Source organism: Anas acuta, chromosome 5, assembly GCF_963932015.1.
Source record: "Anas acuta chromosome 5, bAnaAcu1.1, whole genome shotgun sequence".
NCBI classification, from domain to species: Eukaryota; Metazoa; Chordata; class Aves; order Anseriformes; family Anatidae; genus Anas; species Anas acuta.
In genome coordinates, this window is record NC_088983.1 from 46,622,345 (window position 1) to 46,648,079 (window position 25,735).

The following is a 25,735-nucleotide window of genomic DNA, read 5'->3' on the forward strand; positions in this document are numbered from 1 at the left end:
AAGAAGTAAATTTGAAGCAAGAAAGAGTATTCTTTTTATTCCAGATTATACTAAATCCTTTTTATTTTTTATTATTTATTCTAAGAGCCAGATACTTGATATAATATTTGTATTTGTATTTCTCTATCTCAATAACTGAAACAAATTTCATTCATTCAGTTTCCTTAACACTCTGCTTAGATGCACTAGTGTTCTTGTTAGATTCTTATATCAATCGTTCAACATAACTATGAAGCTTCCTACCTGCTAACAATAAAACCCCTGCTATTCAGGTTTGGAAATGGCCATCTAATCAAGACCAAATTTGCATCTATGTGGACTGTAAAAGTCACTCCAAGAGAAGAAATTCATCAGAGATGACATTTATAGCACACTAGTAGCCGCTGTAAAAACCACTAATACTGAATATACAGTAAATCATTTGTTTTACGTGAGGTCTGGACAAAATGTCCGTTGTGATATATGGGACAATAACCTAGGTGCTTGATGAACTTGCATATCTTGTCTGTCCTTTTGTAGGGAACCACTGAGTTACTGAGAGGAAACAAGCACTCTACTTTTTGAGCATAATGCTTAAGAGATGTACATTTCTAGTAAGTGTCACAGTCCATTTCTTGTACAGATTACAGCTGTCCAAGATACATCAATACTTTTACTTTAGACCAGTCCATTTGCTTGAAAGGTAATAAAGCTTCCACCACATGCTTCAAAAAGATTCATTTCTTGGCTAAAATACTTATTTTCCTGCTGAAACCTTGTTTATATGACCATTCTCCCCCACTTCTAGTTAAGCCACTTTTCACTTGTCTAAGAAGCTGTGGTGGTTTCACACTGATGGCCAACTGAACCTCACCACAGAGCTCTCTTACTTCCCCCCTCCTCAAAAATGGGGAGAAAACATAAGGGGGAAAAAAAAAGTCACAGGCTGAGACGGGAAAAGTTCAGTTAAAGGAAAAAAGGAAACAAAACAAGCAAAGGCTGCACAGAAGTAAAGAGAGAAATTTCTGACCCAAATTTCCATTGAACAACACAAAGAATAAATATTCCCTGAGATCATAGGTCTCATTTGCACATATCCTCTTCAATTTATTAGTATTTTTTGACAGTTGGCTTGTTTATATAGATATATATACACACACACGTATATACACACAGACAGAAACTGGTAGTACAGTACTTGAACATCAGACTTAGAAGAAGAAATCACATGTTTTCCTTGATATTTCTCTATACCCGGGTTAGAATTTCCCAGGCCTTTTTAATTATTCTTTCCCACCTAAATAAGCACTGGGTGGTTTGTTTCATAGCTTGGAATGTCTATTACCTGAATCTTCCAAATAGCATATGGTAGTACGTATCAAAATTCCCATTAGAGCTTTACTGATAAGTATTTCTATAAGGTTTTGACTTTGTCGTCTTTCATTTTGAAAGACTGGAAAAAAATACTTCAACCATGCAAGCCACTTTCATTTACTTTCAAATGAATCTACATTCTCAATTACTTCTTGTCTCACTATGATTACTCTCAAAATGAAATAAGATAAGGAAAAAAAGGTCTTGTAGCTGACTGCTATTCCCTGCAAGTTTGAACTGCATTCTTGTCTGTTTACCTCACCTTGTCACCTACCACGAGAGCTCTTCTTTATCCTCACTTCTTTGAACGATCCTTCATAATGGAAAGCTGATTGATTTTCTGTTTCCTCTATATATCTATTTCAGAAGTCATCTGCTCAGTAATGACTTAATTTTCTTGTTGCGTGTAATTCTCTGTTTTCTCTGTAAACCAGCTGTTTGCAAATCTTCCCTTCTCCCTTCTTTTCTCACCACCAGATATTAGTTTTCATAGCTCCTCACAGTTAGCTGCACTAAAGTATAATGCTATTGCATTTTATGAACAGACCACTGAATTCAGTTAATGCATGATCATGGAATACAAATTCACTGTTTCTCTCTGCACCCTGTCTGTTCTACAGCAAAGAGGAACAAGAGCTAAATGAATCTCTACCATGTGGATCATGTAATTCAGGCATTGATAATGAAGTAGTAAAACACACAAACAAGTTACAATCCTAAACTACTTTATTTTCAGTAAAAATCCTCCTGGCAGTTCTGCAACTACCCTATCTCATTTTAGGTTCACCAAAGCCCTAGATGGATGATAGCTCACTGAAGTAATTCTCTTCTACCAATACTTAAAAGATAGTTCTATGTGAATCCTGGTTTCCGTGGACGTTTTGCAACTAGACGCTCTGGTGTCTTATAAATGTTTCATTTACAATGCCCTCCCACTGCTGGGTCTTGAAGAAAAAGATCGGTCTTACTCAGCTGCCCAGCTGCCTATTTTCATGAAGTGGCAGGGACCTGACTATTAAAATTCTATGCCTATGTCCACTTTGTCTGAAACTGGCCAAATGGTAAATACACTTCTGCAGAGGAATGAAGAATGGAACAGATAAAGCTTTGAGACACCTTGCTTTCTGCGAAATCAGGCTAAAAATAGAATTAATCTGTGCCTGCAATAGTATTGGATGAAGCAGGCAAGTCAACAACAGGACCCTGACACGATACTGCTGTTCAGAGGCATGAACAATAATTATAGACCTAATCCTTGCTGTCAGAAAAGAACGTGACCATACTGAATGATTACCCAAAAAGGGATTCTCAGACAGATGAAAACAGATTGAATATATAGCGCGGGCTGAATTCTGTGCAGCTGATTGGAGAATTTAAAAAGCACTGCATGATCTGCATCTCTGACCTCCCTCCATCAGCGAGTGCATCCTTGCAGATAACGTATCAAGGTTTTTACATAGATGCACATTACTTGGTAAGCATTTCAGAAAATGCACGTGCTTAGTATTCAAATAAGCTCACATACACTTGTAATAAACCATTCTTTTTCTCTACTTCCCTTCTGAGGACAAAAAGTTGCAAGAGCTGAAGAACAATATACAATAATATGCCCTAAATCTCCATTGAAGCAGAACTTAAACACAGTATCTGATTACGTGGCCTACGCTTCCAGACCAATATGACAACTCAGGGACCGTACATTGCAAAACCAAAACTATTAGTTCATTGAACCATAGTGTTGAGGTACATCTGTTGCAGGAGAAACAAATAACGAATTCCAAGTTATTACACATCTTTTTCTTTGTTCATGCACTGTATGCAAGCACTGTTCCTCTTAGAATAGAGAGAAGAATCCAACTGAAAAGGTAATTCCATAAAACCAATCACCACTGCTCACATACTCTCCCAATTTCAAACCTGAGAAGTCTTGGGAGAGATGGAGGGAGAGACAAAATCAGGTTCTTTGCCCTCCCAGCCAAACCCCAACATCTTAACATCTCCATCAACATTTTGCTTATATAATATGAAAGACTACCATACTGGTAACAAAGACAAAGAAACTACATTCCGATAGATGCAAACTTTGAGAGAATGAGCAAATAAAAAATGGAAACATGAAAAACTAGCAGTTAATTTTTAACGTGCTGGAACAGCATGAATATCCCAACATAAGAGAAAAGCACAGAATACTGCAGTTGCACAAGATCTCAACATTAGCTGAAGACTGAGTTAGAGTCCAGATTTACAGGCTTCCTGCAGAAGCTAATGTATGGTTGTCCACAGTAAGACAATAAAAGACATGAGAGTGTGATGTCAGAAAACAGAAATCTAAAAATCACTGGCAAAAAAAATACAGAGTAAAAATATTCTCTTTGCATCACTGAATGCTTTCCCCATTCTTGTGTTCTTCTCAAGCACAGTCACATTACTTTGGATATATTTTGAAGAGAATTTAAAACTCTTTTTGAAGGTTTAAAACTCATCTAACATTTGAAAAGTAGTATTTATCATGTCCTCTGTAAGAAACCACTGTAAGGAAGAATGAACACTGCTAGCCAAGGAACAGCACTTTTTGCTTTTTATTTACATGTGTAGATATATTGAAAACCCTTTGGGCTTATTAATTCTCTTCCTTTTTCTCTGGATTTAAAATGCACAACAGCTACTAGAGGAAAATAGCTTTACATTTCCTTGTTTGCATCTGTACTGCAGGCATTTATATCGACATGATTTTAGGGTTTAATTTACTGATAACTATGGCTTTGCAAACTGAGAATTACATTTTTTAAGAGTGTAAACAATTCCAGTTTATATTAGTAAATATAAACTGACAGGACTGGCAAACAAACTTATAAAAAGAACAAGCATAAGCAACAGGCTTTTTTTTTTTTAAGCTTGTTTTAGTTTTCTGGTTCAATTTCAGAGATCAGCCATTTTACACAATCATTTCTCAGTCATAGGGCTCGAGGGGATGGAATTTACTTTTTTTTTTTTTAATGAAAGCTGATCACTTATCACAAGCTTCTCATTCTGGGACAGCACCATATAAATTCCATGTGTGTTTTCAAAAATTTCACTGACACAGATAGTATTCCTATTTGATGGATGCCACTATTGGCCCTGCAAGAAAACACTGGACAAACAGTTGTTTAAATTATTAAGCCCTTCTTGAAAACCCAACTCATTTTCTGTAAGAATGAATGTTAATGAATACAACGTGATGAATACCAGCATCACGTTGGGAAAGGGGATTCTGCATCTGTTAATGTGACATTCGTATAACTGCATGACTTTTATTGCAGATCACAAAGCCTCTGATCCTAATACTATTTTATATATTTCTAGTTTAATTCCCTGATTTCTGAGCATTTGCAACAATCTGCACTAATATTCTACCTGTAAGCCAGCTTTGCTTTTTTTAGTATTTTGGTCTCATCTATCTTCCTGGTACCTCTTGCTATTGGAATACAAAATCCTGTCGTAATTTCTGTGCGTGGCCTTGTTTGTTCACCTATTGAATTCACATTCTAGATTATAATTTAGCAGACGTACAGTGTTTGAGAATACAAATTATGTTTCTATTATCAATGATTGTTGATGCACAGACCAAATGTGCAGGCTACTGCCTTTTAAATATAGACCATCAGTTGTCAAACTTCTCAGTTGCATGAAAGGGAGGGCAATCTCTGACAATTTCCGCTTGGAATAGAATCACAGAATCATTAAGGTTAGAAAAGCCCTACAAAATCATCTGGTCCAACCATCCCCCTGCCACCAATGTCACCCACTAAACCATGTCCCAGCATCACGTCCAACCTTTCCTTGAATACCCACAGGGATGGTGACTCCACCACCTCCCTGGGCAACCTGTCCCAATGCCTGACTGCTCTTTCTGAGCAGAAATGTCTCCTCATTTCCAACCTGAACCTCTCCTGGTGCAACTTGAGGTCATTTCCTGTTGTCCTATCACTGGCTATCTGCAGATAGGACAACGCATAGCTTTAAGTTACAAAACAAGTAGGCCTGGGCTAGACAATACTGAGAACCTTCTAATGGTGCAGGTAAGTGTGGGAACATTAAAATTAAGCAGCGAACAAGTGTTGTTATAAGAGCTCATTAGATAAATGCCCATCAGAAGCTACTTAATTATAGCTTATTTTGCCTTAGAATAATACCCCTTTCAATACCATTCCCTACTATTCAGAGTAGCAGCTTAAATTCAGAAACAAACCTCTCCAACCCTATTTATGTAGTGCCTTCAGCTGCTGCACTAATTACAGAGACATCGTATAATTCAGATGCCTTCAGAGAGCACAAGCACTGTCAGTTGTCCACAACAAAGATCATAATTTAAACTACAAAATCAGTTCATCCTAAAAACACAAGCCTGACTTTCCTTGATGCTATTAGCATTCCTGATGTTGTTCAACTTTCCTTAATGGCAAGCATCTCTTTATCAAATTCTCTGATTAGATCAGGATAGTCATTAAAAAACAAAACTAAACTAAACCTAGCCAGCTTGACAAGCACGAAAATTGTAACCAAGTGCTACAGGTTCACAACACAAAAGAGCTGGGAGTGGCCACTTCACAAAAATATGAGAGCTTCATGTCACTGGGGAATTGTAAATGATAACTGACAGAAAAATAAAAATTTGCTCTATTTTGATCAGGAAACAAAATGGTATTTGCAAACCAAATGGAATTTTTCAGATCACTGAGGAATGGCACTCTTCCTTAATATACATATCCCATCCCAGCTGTTGCCTTTTCAATACTTGGTCTCCAAACAGAGAGAAACACGGGATCTGTTCTTGTCATGGAGTAGCCTACACAGTTTTCACGAAGCCAAACTAATTACCTGTGGCCCATCTGGTATAAACCAGTAACAGAAGTCAAGAACGAGAAATACGCCAACAATTACAGGTCCTGAAAAGCAAGCAAGAAATCCCAGCAGACACTTAAGGACAAATGAACCTGGAAACTCCTGTCCTGTCTTTCCATTGACAGATTCTTCCAGCTAGGGCTGAGGCACACCAGCAGTCCTATCTGTATAACCTGCAAATTCTTAAGTTACCTGAAAAATACAGTTTATCTGAAACTCTTAATCCAACATAATAAATTAGCCCGTGTTAAAAACAGACATATCTGAGTATCACTGAAGAAAAAGTTCCTTTTGATACTTATTGTATTTACTGTTTCCATTTTGGGGAAGATAAACTGCTGTCCTTTAATGCCATTCCTGTTATGTTGCTTTATCCTCTTCAGAGGAGTCATTTACGCAATAAATGAAAATTCATTGTGTCACCATTTGGTTCTCCTAATTTCCAAACTATTCCAGTGCCTTTGATGCCAGGGCTCAATGCCCAGGCAAGGCATGCTCCAATAGCATAACATCATGCAAAACAAGCTTGTACCCTGGAGCATATGAACCTAATTTAAAAAATCTAACACACCAAATGTAGGCTTAATTCCTCCTTGCAAAGATTAAAAAGCACATCTTTTTTCTCTCTCCACCCCCCCCTCCCTTTTTTTTATTTTTTGTAAAGTTGTCCAACATCACCCTGAAATTTCTGCAGTCATTGCTCTGTAGCAGCTGGCTCAGAACTGAGAGAGCCACAAACACCAGACACAGTGATGAATATATTCCACTTCTCTTCAACCATCATTAGTTGACCTACAGATTATTTTAACGATTCTCTCTAGTGGGAATTCAAAAGCTGATGAGTGCACCTGCTTCAACACACAGGAGCACAGTCAGACCTTGGCTGTATTAATTTTATATAGTGAGGCACAGTCTTTTAAAAGCCATTTACTTCTAAGAATATATTTGTTCCTCTCAAGTCCCTTCTGAATCCATACAGAACGCATTGAACTTTCATGGCTGCAGTCAGAGCCATGCTGTCCTGAGCTGAAAACCCAACAAACAGCAGCAAAACCAGGCAAGTCACTGGCAACAGAAACACAGGTATCATTTATAGCCATTAACAAGCATCCAGATTTACTGTGGCTAGCAGAACCCAGTTTATAAAGAGAAGCTACTGGCAGATCTATTCTATAAGCCTTTATACAGCAAAGAAACAAAATCCATGAGCCCAATGGCGGGACCAAGTATGATTCAATAGTATTATTGTAATTAGAAGAGGTTATTAAACTTTTTCCAGTAACAGTTACTCAGAAGTAGTCAGCAGTCATCTCATACCCAGTTTCCTGCTCTCCTCAATATAAACTCATATTTCAAGCTCTATCCTGTGATCCAAGTCACACATTTTATAAGTTCTCTAACACCCAATAAGAACTATTACGCCAGTCAGCTAGCCTAGACAACCCACTTAAGAGTTATTTCTATGCCTTCTCCAGTGCTGAATTTTATGAACAGAGCCTAATTTCAAAGTCTTGGTTCATAAATGTACCCTCCATATTTCTGACAGTGTCACTTCTTAGGATACTCACAGGAAGATTAACGACTACAGGAAAGATGAAGGGCAGTGTGTTATTACCTACCAGGCACAACAAATAGGAAACTGCATAGTTATAAAGAGCTCTCAAATTTTGCTTCCCATGTCCTGTTTTGTGTTTATTACTTGCCCAAAGAGACTGTCTTCAAGCATCAATTTCCTTTATTAACATACAACAGGTCTGGGAGAACATACTTGGTGTATATGCTGGCTAACTATACAGTGACCATTTTTAGAATCACCTGCTTTTATGTGACTTCGCATCAAACTGGAAGGAAAAGTAAAAAACATAACATGTAGAAAGATTATAAAAGCTCAAGAGCCTTATTGATTACAACAAAGTTAGATCACTACAGCCAGGTGTGCCACAAACACTTTAACCTTTCACAACATTAACTATAGGTATTGGTAAAAACACCAGAATCCTACTTAATAAACTCTACTCAACAATATTGCTTTTCTAACATGCTGTTATTTGAAATAACTGGTTTATTTAAAACTCCACCCCAATCTAGAAAGGGGTTTTCTGCTGTTTTGATCCCTGATCTGTTTACTTATCAAAATTTCAAGAATTTACATTCTGACCCACAGTCCTGCCTGTGAATGGTGTTAAAACTAAGCGTCTGTTCTTATTTCACTCCAGAACAAAGATATCTTAGAAGCTGTTCATAACTGAACTGCATTTGTTTACCATAGATTATCATATGATAAACAATGGGGTAATTTTATGCTACATCAGACTTACTACTTGCTAGCAATGCTTGTAAGGAAAAAAGTGTGTGTACTGGAATAGTGAACCCACCAACACATCTCTCAGTATACACAAAGTCATGGCAAGGCAACTACCTGAATCTTCAGCAACTTTTAAAGACGATACTTTTGGTGAAAACCAAATTCTTTCAATAATTAGAAGTGCCCATCCGTAATCAACTTTTAAGAGACTAAAATACCTATTTCCTTTATCACACAGGCAAAACACTGGTTCATTGGGACATCCACTGAGCTGGGCAACTACAAGGGCAACAGACCATTTTCTATCACATACCCTTTCCATTTTCCAGCACAGCATGCACGTAGACTTGTAGGAAAGTAGAAAAGTAGCACAAAGTAAAAGAAAGGAACAAGTTCTCCGTCTTGCTGACAACCTTTCAAAAGATGCAGGGTAGCACAACTATGCTGATTTCCACTGCTACCTGAAAAATTCTGAATAGCAGTAATGACGATTGAATACCTTCTGGTAATTTTGGTATAGCAGCTTTGGAAAGAAAATGCTGAAGCTCTTTAAGGTACCTCTGTAATGTGCTTTTTTTTTTTTTTTGGTGATGTTTTTTATTTTATTGTCAACAGACAATAAGGAATTAATTGAATGGCTAAAATCTTTATTTTACACAAGTGGAAGTTTAGAGGTGGAAAATACTGACACCGTGTACTTAAAGAAGCTTTGACTAACAAAGAGAGAGACAAAGAGGTTCTTCTACTCTTACATATTCAAATATGAACATCCAAAGTTAGGGATGCTTGCTGTATTTTGAATGAGGAGCACACACTATGTTCAAATATTTGAAGATAGAAGAGAAGTTCAGGTTCCTGTGGCTTTCAAATGAAAGCAGCTGCACTACTGCTGTGCATCTCATGAAGCCAATAAAGACAAACAATTTGATATGGATTATTTGCCAAGACTGAAGCAGCTTTAATGTGCTCTTTCCAAAGCCTAGAATCTAAAAAAGTGGAAAATGAAAAGCATGCTTAACTACAGATTCAACTGCACATGTTTCACTTGCAAGTACGAAGCTATGACCAAGATTGTTGCACATTACAGAAGTGTTGTGCAAGCTCTTTAAAACAGGTACTAAAACAGCATTATAGACCAGTAGGCCGAAGAACCTGAATATTTTGGCATAAATTGGAAATCCTAGTTTCCAGCCACCTCTGATTCTGGCTGCTTAAGTGACTTTCTTCAATTCAATTGTCTGGCCTTCAGTTAAAGCTCTGGGAACACGTGTACTGTTTGAGCATTTTCTTCCTGTATTTTTTTGAGCATTTTCTTCAGAGACTGTACCAAGTTCAGCACAGCAAAGGTAGCAATAATTTGAAATTGAGCAACAACATTTTGGAAAGAAATCATCTCAAGATGCAGGTAGCTCTCCCTCCCCCAAATCCATTGTTACACATCTTGCTTACACCATAAATACAGAACAATTCAAGGACTCCCCCTTATATAAAGGTGGATTTTAATCCATAAAACTTGCAGTGACGTCTAAGTGACACCTGATTACCACAGCTGAAAAACAAACATTCACTTATTCTGAACAGTCAGACAACTAGTGCCCTAAAGGAAGACACTCTGCTGCATAAACATCACCACATAAACACGAGAGAAGCTAGATAAAACTTCCAGCTTCTCCAGAAAGGTTCTTTCTTTACTTCCCACTCCATCAGAAGAACCATTTTTAACATCTTATTTTTCTGGAAACAGAATTTCTTCCTTCCTGAAGGTTCAGTGAACTGTAACCTTTCCATCCTCATACAGTTCTGGGAGAATTTGAAATAAGCGTTTTTAGGAAAAGATGAAATACTTGCCCTAATTACTATTTAACTTGGAATAATCATGCCTAAACAGCATGAAACTGAATAGGATGGTAATCTGTATTAGCTACCTTCCACGCCCATCACCCAGAATGTCCTAAAAGATGCTTAGGCTAATTCCATATATGAATAACTCACCATCACAAACCATATTTTTCAGTGCATGAGGACTGCTGCTCCAAAGTTACCAGAGACAGCTAGTCTTTCCACGTCAAAAATATAAGAATTTATAACCAGTCCCACCTGCCCTCCTCTATCACTATTAAAAAAAAGAAGCAGAACTGGTACAGAACATTCCTCTTGACCTTTTTCAGGAATGTCAGACTTGTTCCTGTAACAACTATAATGAAGATTACCAAAAAAATACTACAGAATATTTGAACATAAAAGACATTCTATTTGATGCCTTTAAAAAAAAAAAAAAAGAGCACTTTAAGGCAGAAAAGAGGAAAATTGCTGAATCACATTAAAGTACTATCAAGGTTTTATAATCTTTCTAGTCTAAAAACAGTAATAAAGTAATGGCTTGAGATACTTTCCTTTTTTTTTTTCTTCAAAGCCCCTGGTATCATAATGCATATGTAAAACAAAAATACCCTCTGCAAGCAGCTTCCAATTGCTTTTAAAAACGTAGTGTGAAGACGACATAGCCTCAGCGTAATCCAAATCTGTTATCAGATTTTAAGACTTCAGACTGCTTGAAAAAGTACTTTGATTTCCAACTTCTTCCAGTCAAAAGAGATCAACCACAGTAAGAGGCAGCAGTTAAAAATGATGGTGGGGACAGAATTGCACTTAGCTGAGAATGGATGGGAAGCAGAAAAACACTGAGATTCTGTGCTTCACATACAGATGTGGCAAACTGCTCAGAACAGGGAGAAAACAGCCACAGTATCTGCTACAGAATGCTTTGTCAAAGGCATGTTTTGTCAATTTTAGACAAGTCATGAAGACTCACATCAGGCTATAAATTTAACAGTATGAGCCTCTTCAGTGCTTTAGACATTATTTTGGAAATGTTTGTCTGGTATTTTAAATCACTGAGACTAACAGCAAGCCTACAAGTCTCAATCTAAGAACAGAATGCCAAAACCTGACTTCCATGTCTTCAGCTCCCTCCATTCCTTTTCTGTGACCCTTTTTCAAACATAACCAAAACAAACAAACAAAAAACAATCTATCTAGATTTCTGGTTTACCTGAAACTTTAGTAGGAAGTCTTAAAAAGACAAAGAAGTCTTCAAAAAGTACATTCCAAAATTTTCCTAGGTGTTTCTACAGTACTTTGCCATACAATGTTATTCTTTTTCTAGTATTCAGCTTAAGACTTCTTTATCAAACTAAGAGCATTTTTAATCCTTTTCTTCCATGCTGACAGAAAGACCTATTTATCAGTCACTTAAACAACCCCTGTTGACATACTTGAAGTCTCCTGACACTTTTTGCTCTTTTTAATATACGAAACACAGTCCTTCAAATTTTTGTCATAGGAGGCATTACCTATTTTCAGCTGTTTTTCTTACTTTTCTCTAAGCACTCCCATTTTTCCAAATCTTCCTACAAATATTACCCCAGACAGTCTGCCATGAGACCTCCCAGCACTGAGAAGTGCAGATTAATTACTTTTTGGCACCCTGAAAGCTCAATGCCAACCATATCTCAATATCAAAAATGTTGCTTTCCCCACAAACAGCAGTGTACACCCAGCGTTTTGAAATTCTGATCCTCTTCCAATTCAATTCCAATTTCTGTTTCTGAAATAACCTCAAGATCTGATCATATTCCATTAAGTTTTTGCTGCGTTGTTGTTTGTTTATATTTTTTTTAAAACAATCTTGTACATTCTACAAAGTTAAGCCAAATCTACCAGCCACACCATCTTAGGAAAATGTTTTAGGTGACTTTCACATGACATATACTTCCCTAACACTTCTTTGGCCCAGATTTTACAGAAGTCCAGCAACCTGGATAAGTAGCCACAAGACCAGCAAAGACTGATTTTATACTGCATGTACAACAGGTCCAATATATCCAGGATGTACTAGGTTTGTAAGGCATAAGCTACACAAGTGATCTGTGCAGTCCTAAGTGTTCTGTTCTATAGCACACGGACACATTTCTGCCAGGAAAATCTAAGGACCACACCTTGAAATAATTTCAACATATTATTCAAATCTAGTGTTTGGGGAACCCTATGTTAAGGAAGACATAGGAAATTTAGAAGAGTCCAGAAAAGAACGATCCATGTCTAGAAATCTGACTCAGTAAAACATTAAACAGACTTCAGCTTATTTAGTGCATGCAAGATCTGCTCATGGGTCCCCTCTGAAATGTCATCACAGCCTGACAGTCACACATCTGCAGAGCAGACTCTTTTAAGAAAGCTGGGCACTTAATGTCAAATTCATACCGAGATCCTTTGCTTAAGAGATGAGGAAACACACCTTATATGCACTAAAGCTTCTCAGTTCTTCTGAGACACGTGAAACTGTGAGGTTAATTGTACCCATTATCATAGACGAACACGCTTGGTTTTAATTTAAATATTACTTTGACAGACACTATCAGAAACTGTCCAGGAGATAATTCATTCTCGCTAGACCACATGCAATTTACCTGTAGTAGCATTTTTGAGAATTTCATAAGGGCAGCGATAGCCTCAATATCTTGTTTACAATGTGCTACATTCTTGCCAATAACCCAAATACCATGTCCTGTAAGGACATGCTGCTCAATTACCTCTGGTCTGTACTAGTAAGCATTTTACTACGACACAGGTAAGAACAACGGCTTTTTTGTATGCTATTACTTAAACCAAGGATTGGGGTCTCATATACTTCAAGCATTATCATGCTACATTTTGTAAAATTACTGAAGCATAAAGCTGCCTTGTGTTACTTGAAGTTTCTTAACAACTGAATCAATCCATTTTTAAAATTGAATTCCATGTATCAATCATGATTAAAGTGCATACCAAACTCCAAAACTAAACAAAAGCAGCAATCACTATTCTAACAGGCTTTTTACCTGTAACGGCAAACTCTCTTCAAAGAGAAAGAAACACTCATAATGGTATGTTATCGTTTAAGGGATTTCATGTGTTTACATCATGATTTTACTTCTTCTGACTTACAATTCCATAGAACTTTAAGAGAGAAAGAATCATCTGCTATTCTTGGAGCAGCTACTGCCCTATAACCTAAAGACAGGTATTGAAAAAGGATATCAATCACGTAGGCCATAAGTTGCTTGTTACATATCCTAAGCATCAATATGCAAGTAAAAAGCAGTGTTATATTATGAAGTCAGTGATGCAACCAATGCCATTTTTTTATTGCTACTTTGTACAAAGGATTCTACTTCAGGGGAAAATAAAATTCCGAGAAAAGCGATCGCTAACAACCCATCTGTAAATATGGAGTTACTTAACACAGTGTTTAGCCTAAATAACATTTTTTTAATGACTTAGTGCCTTCAAACCTGATCCTCAACTGTTATGCCATGTGGAATGTCTGTAATAAACTATAAATGCCAGAAATGCACCTAGTTAAGGTACAACCAAGTTCCATTTGCCTTTTTAACAGCAAATTTAACAGAAGTTGATACCTATATCTATGCGCTTTTTAAAGGCTGACTCCTAATTTAAACAAAACAACAAAAACCAACACCATAACAAACACAAAGCAAAAAAGTGAACAGAAAAGACTAGTACCACTACCAAACCAGAACAGAGCATAAAAGTAGTTTACTCCAGCACAGCTACTCCATTTGAAAAGAGGCTTGTGATACAAGTAATAAAAACATCCACAACCAGCTTTTGCCACTGTAGTTTCTGCAGTAAAATCACTGAATTGATTCCTTCACTAGAAAAACAATATATAGTGTGTATATATATATATATATATATATATATATATATGTATGCATTTATATATATATATATAAAAACACATTTAGAACCACATATTTAAGCCAAGAATTTTACCAAGCACAGGCTTAGTCAGCACAAAGAGAGCTACCCAACATCACCAGTTATTTGGTGACCAACAAGCAGAACATGCCTGGCCACCCACTGCTGTTTTAGATCCGATACTCACAGAGTTTCTACATGCATCTGCATCCATGCATGCTAAAAGCAATAACACTGTCTAACATTTTGAGGCAATCTGTTGAAAGACAGGCTGGAAGCCTTCAGCAAACCATCTGCACTAGCAACCATTTACATAACACAACAGCCCTAGCACCTCTTCTCAGACACGCACAACCACAAGTCTCCCATCCCAAAGGAGAGTCACTGCATAACACGTACACACTTCAGATGACAGCTTTGTCTCCTACTGTTTCTCCCTTGCAGTCACTTATGTCTGTGGGAAAATCATACAGCTCCTGGACATCAGGTGGATGGAAGTGCTAACTAGCTTATTTCATGTTTGCCAGCAAGGTAGCTCCACATGCATTCTCTGGGACAGCAAAGCTTGCTAGCAAGATTTCTGCCTCCCCATACATTCCCACCTTTTCATTAGGTCAGTGCATCTGTCTCCAGACAACGTCATAAACAGACGCATTAAAAATGCTAGAATTATATTCAAGGTCTGCTTCTACCCAGCCTCCCCAGGTGAGGCTTTCCTTTAGCCCAGAACATTTCAAAAGCAAACCAAGAGCCAGAGGCCTTACAGGATCCTTCGGTTATGAAAGCAACCTTCAGCTAGTGGATCACTTAGTTTAAGTTGTTTGCAAAAGCTACATCTGAAAAGTTAAACAGATGACCCAGCATTTCCTCCCTGCATTATACAAATGATCTCATGTACAGCAATGCATTTTCCAGACTGTTTTTCCTGAAGCAAACCAGTATTTTTAGCTCTTAAAAGTGTCTCTTCTCAGACAGTTTGCTGCCAGACTGCTTTGATCTTAATGCATATCAAAGAAGTATAAATTACAAATTCTTAAATAAACTGCTTACATTTAACTATGCTCTCTTTAAATTTTAATCAGGGTAGAACACAAAAGAAACGATGTTTCAGCTGCTAGGATCCCAGCTGGGTAGGGTATTCCATGTCTCCTTTATCAGTCCTTTGCCAGCTGTTGAACTCTAAAATATTATTTGATTCTTGATGATACTTATTTCCATGCCTTTTGCTGTCTTCTTGATTAACAGTCTACAGTGACTCCAACAAATAAAGGATATAAGATGCATTAAAGGACACACACTTCAACCGTGTGGAAGTATTAAAACCCAAAGTGAGTTTCAAGACACAAAGAAGCTGACACAGGATTTAATACACAATGGAATGTAGCTTTCAGTAGAAGCCTTGTTATCCTATAAATCAAGATTTTCAAGTAGAGCTACAATCCAAAAAGCAAAGCAAGGAAAAAAAAAAATCAGGATTCTGTTTGCAGATATCATTAGGTCCAACAGATTTCTAAGCTTTAAAGCATCCATGGATTGTGTACATTTTAGGATGTTTCCATAACTGATAGCTGCACTTTCAACTACCTGTTTACCCAATAAGTTGAAGTGTTTCTTGTAGTTAACGCATTTGGAAGACATAAATGCAAGCCAAAGGTTTATATAACAGTATTAATCTAAAAGAATGTGACTAATTATTCTCCTGAGCAATCAAGGTTTATGATCAAATCCCAGAAACCTTTGGAATGCATAAAGAAACAAATTGTTTTAGAGGAATGAGACTTTTCAATTCTTTCATATGAACTATGGGTTTTATTTCCCAGGGCAACAAAAGGAGACTACTTCACTACTCCTTTATAGATCAAGGCCATTTAAGGGCAGGCATGTAAAATATATATGTTTTTTCATGTCAAAAAATGTACCTCTGACAGACAGCTATTCCCAGCTCCACCTGTAAGAGGGCAGCTCTAAATCTCACATCACAAAGTTGTTGCAACAGTGAACACCCTATCAGGTCAGTATTCAGGACAGCAGCAGGAGGGGCAAGGGCAATGCAAGGTCCAAACCTGGGTGTGGTGTTACACTTCTAACTAGTGCTCACAGTTACTGTAACAAGGCAAACTCTGACCAAGACAAAATGTGAACGCAGGGAGCTTACACCAGCTTCAAGTCCTTTTTATGGATTTAAAACATTAGACTGTAGACATACGTGACTGCATCTAAATAGAACAGACTTCTGTCCTTCTGGGCACAAGACTGAATCCAGTAGCAGGAGTATAACAATAAACAACAATCTTAAGGTCTGTGCTGTTCTCCACTTGCTTCCTAACACCAGGAGTGGATGCACCTTATTGTAACCATTGTTCACAGCAATTACTTAAGTTTTAACGCTGCATGTATTAGCATTTTAAAAGCATTTGTGTGATGTAGTGATTGATAAAGCATTTCAGAAAAATGATTCAAGTGTTCTCCTTTGCTTTATCTGTAACAGACTACAATTAGTAGCAACAGAAAATTGCTTTAAAAAAGGAACTTCAGTTGGGATGAAATGTAGATCAAAAGACAGCAGCATGAAAGATTAGAATAAATGACAGACATAAGACCTAGTTATTTCTCATTTTTGACTCAACTGAAGCAAGAGAATCTCAAAGTATTCTGTTATCACCACTGAACACCCATGTGATGCAAAGTTGTACCACACCACAATTTTCTAAAGAAACCTGCAAAAAAATGAACAGACTGAGTAGCAGTGGCCTGCCAACATTGCAAAGGTTATCTCATGAGGAAGGATCAATTTTCCAGGATTTAGCTTCCATGTCTATATTTCTAAGTTCTGCAGTCATTCCTGTGTGATGCAAAGATTTAATACAAGAGATAACACTTTGGTTTACTTTCAGCCATGCTAGCAATTCTATTTAAAATTTCTGTGGTAGTAATGAATAACATCTGCCCAGTAGCTCTGATTACTTGCAACACATGTGATGCCTCACCCTGATGAGGAAGTTCTGATCAGAAGCTCCCTTGTTTTTGATATCCCTCAGCATCTTCTGTAAATGCTGCAATTTCTGCCACCTCCCCACAGCTTGAGCTTCCTCTCATTGTGCTGTGATGCTTACAAGAGGTTCCAGGTTTACATGATGCACCAATGAAGAGGAGAGGCACCATGTGTAGGACTACAGTCCTGTAAATACTCAACTGACCTAACAAGAGTATGGTCTCAGGACTCATCTTCGCCTGAATTGGATTTAACTCTTCACGAGAGTTGGAGTGCAATGGTCTACCAAACTGCCTCAGGTTTACAGACTGTGTATGCTGATATAGGGAGACCATGGAAAACACAGAGTACGGGGAGGAATAAGGAACAAGCCACACTAAGTCTAGAAGAAAAACAAACACCAGCAAAAATTGCCAGCCACACATGGAGGCAAAGGGATTTTGCATTAAATTGACTACCTCATTTTAATGGTATAAAACATTCGCACTACACAATAGAGAAAAATAATAAAGAAAAATCCTCAGATACTTTTACAGAAAATAATCTGCAACCAAATTTCATCCAGCTATTGAAGAACAAAATTACAGGTGGGTATTATTCTGGACTTACTGTCCTAAGTAGGCAGAAAGTATGTATGCTACGTTCAGGTCTCAATTTGGACAGGGTTACATCACTAACGTACAGTTGAGGTGACAACAGAGTGGAGATGCCAACTGCTCTCAACACATAAACAGCTTTTTAGTCACCTACACGTTGTCTGAATCTTCTTAGCAGGCAGCATTTAAGCTCTGCACAGATCCTTATAGGCAAATGCTTTGTTTCTCCCTCATGCTATGGGACCTCCCCACAGAACTCAGTGAAAACCTCTTTAGACCATTGCAGAGAAAAGGCCAGTTGCAGAAGATACAAGCCATTTACAAGCTTGCTTGGGCATTCCATTTTCTCAGCCTTTTTCGCACCTTGAAAATGAACATATTCAGAAAGACTGCAACAGCCTACAAGAAATGTAGAAGCTTATTCAACACCATCCTGAAATTGTGCTGTTGAACTGCCATAAAGCATTAGTGACTGTAAGCCAGTAAAACAAAGAAAGAGGATGTTGTAATTTTCTCTCTTGCTGACAAGTTTCACCTAAAAAATACCTAATAATGGCTTTCCATTTAAGATTGACACGTGTTTCTGAATTTTCATGTGCAGATGCAAAGCTGCTGAACAGCCTGAAGAAAATAGGAAATTTGGGAAGAAAACAAACAAACAAACTTTCATTGCTCACCATGCTAATATTCTAAATCTTCCCCAGTTATCATTATCAGGAAGTCAACGCCTAGGAAGCCAAAGACATTTGCACAGTTACAAGGAGGTGCTATTCCACTAGGTAATATTCAGAGATAAGGAACAAGAGTGATATAGGATCAGTACGTGTCCTACCAGTCACCTTTTCTGCAGTTAGTACAACCCTTTGGAACACACAGAGTTATTTTATGAGGACGGTTCCACACACATAATCCTATACGACAGGTCATGCTTTGTCACTGCTGTCCCGCATGACAGAAGTCCTCACCTTAAACAAGTAAAGAGCCTATCTTAAACAATTATAGTTACTTGGAGTACCTTACCCAGAGTAAGAGGCCATGCCATATGCTTAACTTCAACATTTGACCTATCTACAGTGTAACAGGGGCACTCATTGACTTTGAGGGGCAAGGAAAGGGAGATAGGAGTACAAAGATTTAGAATCTGACAGTTTATGGGATCAGATAACGCCTGTTAGCACAGCTCTCTGTAAGAGATGATGTATTCCTTGCAGTATATCCTTGTAACACTATTGTGTATCATGAATGCTTGTACACAATAGGACAACAGATAGCTATGCTCACAATGCAAAGATGCCAGGCAGCTTTTCACCTGAAAGGGTACTCAAAGGTGACCAAATGTTACCAGATAGTTCTGCTGGGAGATGGATATTGGCAAAACTCCTGCTATTAAAGCTTTATAGCATTAGCATTGCCCAGACTTCAATTTGAAATGACAGCACTACAGTTCTATTACTCTGCTAATCTTCTGAATCACCCTCCACCCAAATGGCTTCAGTTCTATCTCCTCACTCTTATGTGGGTATAATCACTGATAGTCTCATCCTTCAGTGTTTCACATGATCAATCTCCTGAAATATAGAAATACTGCAGATCCATTGGCCTTCAGAAAAAGTAGTACAATAGTACTAGAGATATACAGAATGGAAGAATCACTGTTTTATCATATGTCTCGAAGACAATGTAGAATCTTTTATTAAAAATGTAAAACTATAAAAAAAGATCCAAATTCCTTTCACATATACTGAAACTACATTCTCACTTTCCATTTTTTGTTGGTGGTAGATTTCTTTGTCCCCCAGCAAATATAACTTAGGAAGTAAATATCTGCTATAAATATGGAAAGATAAGAATTCCTTACTGTTATTGAACCAGAAGCAGCTTATCAACTGGCATATATATCAGATTCAAATCACTGCACAAATAAGCAGAATAATTAACAATTCTAAATAGTATCCTCTTACTAAATGCATTTTTGGTACATATGAATTACCAAGTCAAAACAAATAATTTTAGAAAAAACACCGCACATACAGATTGACTTGACAACATACAGATATAATTCCTTCCTGTAGCTCTACCTGTCTTGCTTCAAGAACAAGCATAATCTATCATTGCTGAAATTGTGCCCAGAGGCTCAGAAAGCTTTTTATATGCTACTTTTATGATATCCTTTTCACTCCTTGGCAACAAGTCATTAAGCTCCACAATTGCTTTGCTCTTCTCCTGGAAGTTCTTACCAGACATTATGGGTTAACACCACAATAGGAGGTCCTTTCACAAGTTATTTTCGTATCAAAAGTTCTAAGTTATACGCAATCCCATGTAATTACTAAGACTCCACAGTGCAACATGCATGAAGACATGACTACCTCAAACTATTTTTTTCATTTAAGCAGCATAGCTACAAACAAAGCTTTGATTTTACTGTGTAACAGGCAAGCATTTCTCATCTGGAACCTGCTATTTAAATAGGAATACTCACCCTGCTGCAACTGCAGGAGGGATGACCAGTATGAGTTTTAGTTCTGCTTCATGGAGAGCTTCAGAAAGGTGAACGAGCAAGTGAATCAGCTCCCTGAAATGTAAACATAGTGTTAGGGGGACAGACAGAAAACTGGTGCTACTGATTGACAAGAGCAAGTTAACAGATAACAGCAGAAATAATTGAAAAGATGCAGCTGGCAAGAGATCCAAACATGTTTTCTAGTGAATGACCATAGCAGAAGATTAAAGGCAGACTAAAAAGAGTTTACTCTCTTACAGGACTAGGAACGCTGAACTGCTGGAGATAGTTTTATTGTATCCTGTGACCTCCTTACAGCTAATACATTTTGTTGTAACCTAATGATGCATTGTTAGCACATAAAATCAGTGCATCTTACCAGAGCAGGTTACCCCTTGAAGTCATATTCAGTAAAAAGGATTAATCAATAAAAACACTGTTCTGGAACAAGCAACTGTTGAATAGAATCGAGTTGCTACTGTACTACCACACATGAGATCTGAGAATCTGTAAAGATGCTTTCACAGCAAGACATGCAGTCTTCAAGGCATGTCTCTAGAAAGAGGCCTCAAATATCTGTGATTTTTGTTGTTGTTGTTGTTTGTTTTTGTTTTGTTTCTCAATATATTACTGTTTAACTACAAAATGACTTGAAAATGTCATATCTGGAAGAATCATCTCCCATATGCGTAATTTTAAGATTTCTCACAAAAGCTATTTTCACATCCTTATTTCAATAGAATAATAAATTCCAAAAGTCTCTTCACAAAAACTGTTTCTAGCCTTCTCAACTTGAAGAGTATGTTAACAGCAGACTGCAGAAATGAGAAAGTTTAATGGTTATTATTTTCACCTTAAGAGAAGTCCAATGTGACCTTCAATTCACACCACAAACATGGCCCTTCTGTGTGTTTTATATCATTTACATCTTCAGAACAATATCAACTTCCCTATTTATCCATCAGCAGAGTAGATCCACAAAGGCAGGCAGCTATCAGCAGGAAATACTAGATCTGTTCAGAGATATGCTTAAATGCTTAAACTTGAGTAGAAAGCAACTCCACAGCCCACTTCAGCAGGCTGGAAGAGCTGGAGCAGGAAAGTCAGGATATACACAAGCAAACAAGTTGCTTGCTGCACTTATCAACCAAGATTAGACCCGAACATTCAAAAACAATTCTGGTACTGCAACATCCCTTCAAGGCAGTATCATCCTAGGAGTATTCTTCTAAAATCATTGATTTTCTGCAAAATTATCCATCATGGTAATTAACGATGTTTGACTTACACAATGTGGACTCTATTCAAATAAAGTAACCAACTATTTTAATTTTTGCTGGAACAGTTCAATACCCACTGAAAACTTCAGAGGAATGCTACAAAAAACTCTCAAATCCTTGGCAAAACCAAACAAAACAAAAAAAGCAATTTTTATTACTTTCCCAATACCATCAACATTTTGTGCTTACAGTCTGCAAGTTGGCTATGCTGAACACCTCTTGCCAATGAACCAGGACAATCACCTGTATTTCTCATCCAGGGGGGACACAAAATTACAGGTATCAGCTCTTAGCCCATCTGCAGCACATACTCCTAGCATTCTTATGCTGGGAAAGCAACAGCTTCCCCTCCCATTCCTTACCATACTGCATTTCACATTAAGAGTGTCACTATTCAGACAAATCAATTATGGCAAAGAATCCTTTTCCACGGAAAGCATTCAAAATTACAACAATAACACATTTATCGACTCCAACATACACATCACAGCTCCCACATGACACAGTCCTATCGAAAACTATAATCAGTATTAGAACTAGCTAAGCCTTCTTTAATACTGTTTCTGTCTCATGGCTAAGTGACCTTTTAGCTAATTATGGCCGAAGTAGTACAAATATACTCTTTATAAGATGTCAAAGATGCTACTTTTAAGATGAATTTGATCAAAGAATCAATTCCTCTAGCACTGAGATTATTCTGCACTCTTCACCAGCAGGATCTCTTCTCTACCTGGGTCCTTGTTAGCTGTAGGAACTCTGAGATCTCTGCACTGTAAAAAGCATCTTCTGACTTTAAATTGTTTAGAGGGTAAAGGGAGAGAAAGAGGGGCAAAATAGGACAAAAATATAACATAGGCGCAACATCAAGGTAACACTTTTTTTTTTTTGATTTAGAAGCAAGGCTGACACCACAACTCCTGCTGCAGTTTCACATATCTGCCCCAGCTCCTAACACTTTGGTGTACTGATGCAGCATAAGAAAGGCAGCTGGAATTATTTTGAACCAGATGCAGAAGAAAAAAAAGTCAAGTCAATGTTAAATCCAAGGTTCCTCCCTTCCTCTGCAAAGTTAGATGCTCGTGGTTCAGCAGGTCAGCAGAGGTTAAAAAAATATATATATATATATACACACACATGCACACACACACACACACTCACAAAAGCAGTGATGCACTCACAAAAAGAGTGCACAGAAGTAGTCACACTTTTGAACTGGAAAGGCATGCAGCATAAGCAAGCCTGGCATACAGCAACTCTGCAATTGTAAACGAAGGGCAGAGATTTGAGGCCTGATACAGGGCCAGAGGCATGTTTGGGATTTCTCTTTATTTTTGAGCAAGCAGACAGGACTAACTAAAAGCAAATTCCTTCAAAACAGCTTCCACCTCCCATCTTTCCTCCAACAAATCCAAGCAATATTGTTTTAAACAAAGAAAGTTAACTTCAACTAGGAGTAGGTCAGAAAGAAAAGGTATAGTAGGACAGATTCTTAAACAAGAAACCTAGATTAACATCTACCCATTAACCTGTCAAGCCAGGTCTCTTGGCTCCAAGACCTTTATTAGCAAATCACACTGGATTAACGGTCAGACCTCATTTAGGCTCACTTCTATCTATCAGACGAGATAATTATGTAAATCAAATGTGCACTCTACCCTACTGCCTGAAACAGCAATAGCAGAATGCTCAGTTATCATGTGCTATAAATTAAAACTTTTCTGGCTCCCAGTAGTGTTTTCCAATGTTCTAACACAACATTTTCCCATATTACCACCAGTAATTTTGAAGGAACTACTGACATTTTAAACATTATAACAAAGTGCAGGGAATTAGGAATAGTATCAGTCTTCCTGAAAAGGCTACATTAAATATTTACCGGAGACTTCAGCATTGTCAAATTTTACTTTAGAGTAGTTACTAAGACATTGGCAGCTTTAAGACCATCTTAAGCTCATTAAGGTCCACCTCAATCCTACACTGTCAGGCACTTCTATTAGCACTATCATGTGGAAGGTCAGTTTTTAAACATTCATGATCTTGAAGTATCTTGTCCCCTATGAAGTATGAACACCTCCAAATTTTCCTCACCCAAAGTTTGAGAGAAAGGGTTTTTTTGGAACTCACTTTTTCCTAACACTGCTACTCTATTGTATTTGGGACATCCTCTAACAATTTACTTCGATGCATAAAAACAAGCTGTCATTGTATTTGAAAAGCCTCACAGAAGATGCTTAAGACTGTTAGATCCTCCCCTTCAGTTACCTGACCCTTCAGAACCCTGCAACTTTCCAACTTCTGCCACTTTCTTGTGCAAGTCAGTGCTCCCTGAAATTTATGCCTTGTCAAGAAAATTGGACAGAATAAAGCTGTCTGCTTCAAGAAGAAATTGCCCTTTTGTGCCATTTCATTGCCTAGTTAATACCAGGAAACTGGAGTGAATTATGACAAATCTTTGATTAATAGATTAATTTTTTCAGGGACTAACATGAAGAATAGAACTGCCAGAAGAGCTTTTTGCTCCTATATTCCTACCAGCATTCATAAGATGTCTGAAGGTCATCTTCTGCAAGATTTGCAGCACGTGGCATCAAAAATCATATTTTTCAGACTGATTCTGTGTGATGGCAGTGCCATCTGTCAGCTGATGCCAGACAGAGCAGAATGATGTGTACCCTGTGTACACTATGAGATTTTGATGGGCACATTCATGCCTTTTTTTTTTTTTTTTAATAACATGACCCAGGTTGGGGGGAATAAAAGAAGCAAAAAAAAAAAAAAATCCACATAATAAATCCATACGTGAGATTAGCAAAGGAGACATTGTCCTGTCTGCTTGTTAACTAAATACACTGAGAAAGCAGAAGCTCTCCTGCTATCTCAGTATTTTTGCCATGTGTAATTTTCTAACCTTAATCACCACAGCATGAATAACTGACTTTTTTTTTCAATAAAATAATAAAGTCGATAAAATAATAAAATCAATAAAGTTTTAGATAAAAAAAGACAATTGCATAATTAGGAAGCAGGCTTAAACAGTAAAAGGCAGTAAAATATATTAGAATTAAGGTAATGTTTGCACTGGATACCTTAGTTGATTTTGACTTTTGTTCAGAAAGTAATTTCCTATGTGTTAGAATAAAAGATGTAAAGCTGAGTACTTTTTCACTGTGCAGTGATTGTCAGCAAGACAGAAAGGAGCAAAGAACATTTCCTTGCAGTTAGATGGAGTCTTTTATCTCACAAATTTTACTTTACTTATTTGGGTATCAGTAATTAGGAGCTTCTATTCTCAGAAACCACAGGAAAGAAGGAGGTACGTACAGAGGGCTCTCCAACGTACCTGTACATTTACTGCAACCTGATCTGGTCAGTGTTAGGCCCCTACAACTTAGGTCCACACGCACAATTCTGCGCAATCCAGGTTATTCAGATGGAATAGGTGGTATTTCAGCATTTAAATCTGAGAATCTAATGCCATTTTAGACATCCAAAGGTATACAAAATACACATACACGATTGCTGTTCAAGCCTCCAGGCATCCAGGGCCCTCACATCCTACATGAGCAGCCAGAGACCAGGCTGCTTCAGTAATTTAGCATAAAGCCAGGCAGCTATATCCAGGCACATAATTCTCTTATATAAAATTTACACTCAGTTTAAAAAAAAAAAATTAAATGATTATATAAGAGAAAATAGCATGAAGGACTAATATAATTTAAGGCTTCACTTTTCTGAGCATTACAGAGCAAGAACAAACAGCAATCCTAGCCCCAAATAAGAATGATTACAACATTAAGTTTTTGTTCTTGAAAACAAAAAATGAATTAAGTTGGTTCTGCTTAACAAGATGTTAACGTAAGACACATAGTGAATCTAAGACTACATAATTTCATGTCTTGCTAGATGCCAGCAATATAACTTCCTAGCAACATTTCACTTCTGGAATACTAGCTAGGATAAACTAGAAACTGAAAGCTCTTTTTAGGCAACTACTCATTCCTTGCAAGAGAAATTTCCATTTTTTTGCCAATGATGCCATGAGAAACAAAAAAATCAGGA

General features: G+C 37.4%; 1 protein-coding gene across 2 annotated transcripts in view; it reads right to left on the minus strand.

The window, feature by feature from the left end:
- Nucleotides 1–25,735, minus strand: part of CHID1 (chitinase domain containing 1) — a 99,262-nt gene that overhangs the window by 60,627 nt on the left and 12,900 nt on the right. For both annotated transcript variants that reach the window (XM_068684531.1, XM_068684530.1), the window contains exon 8: nucleotides 20,376–20,468. In XM_068684531.1, coding sequence (XP_068540632.1) covers nucleotides 20,376–20,468 — 93 coding nt within the window. The remainder of the gene's footprint in view (nucleotides 1–20,375; nucleotides 20,469–25,735) is intronic.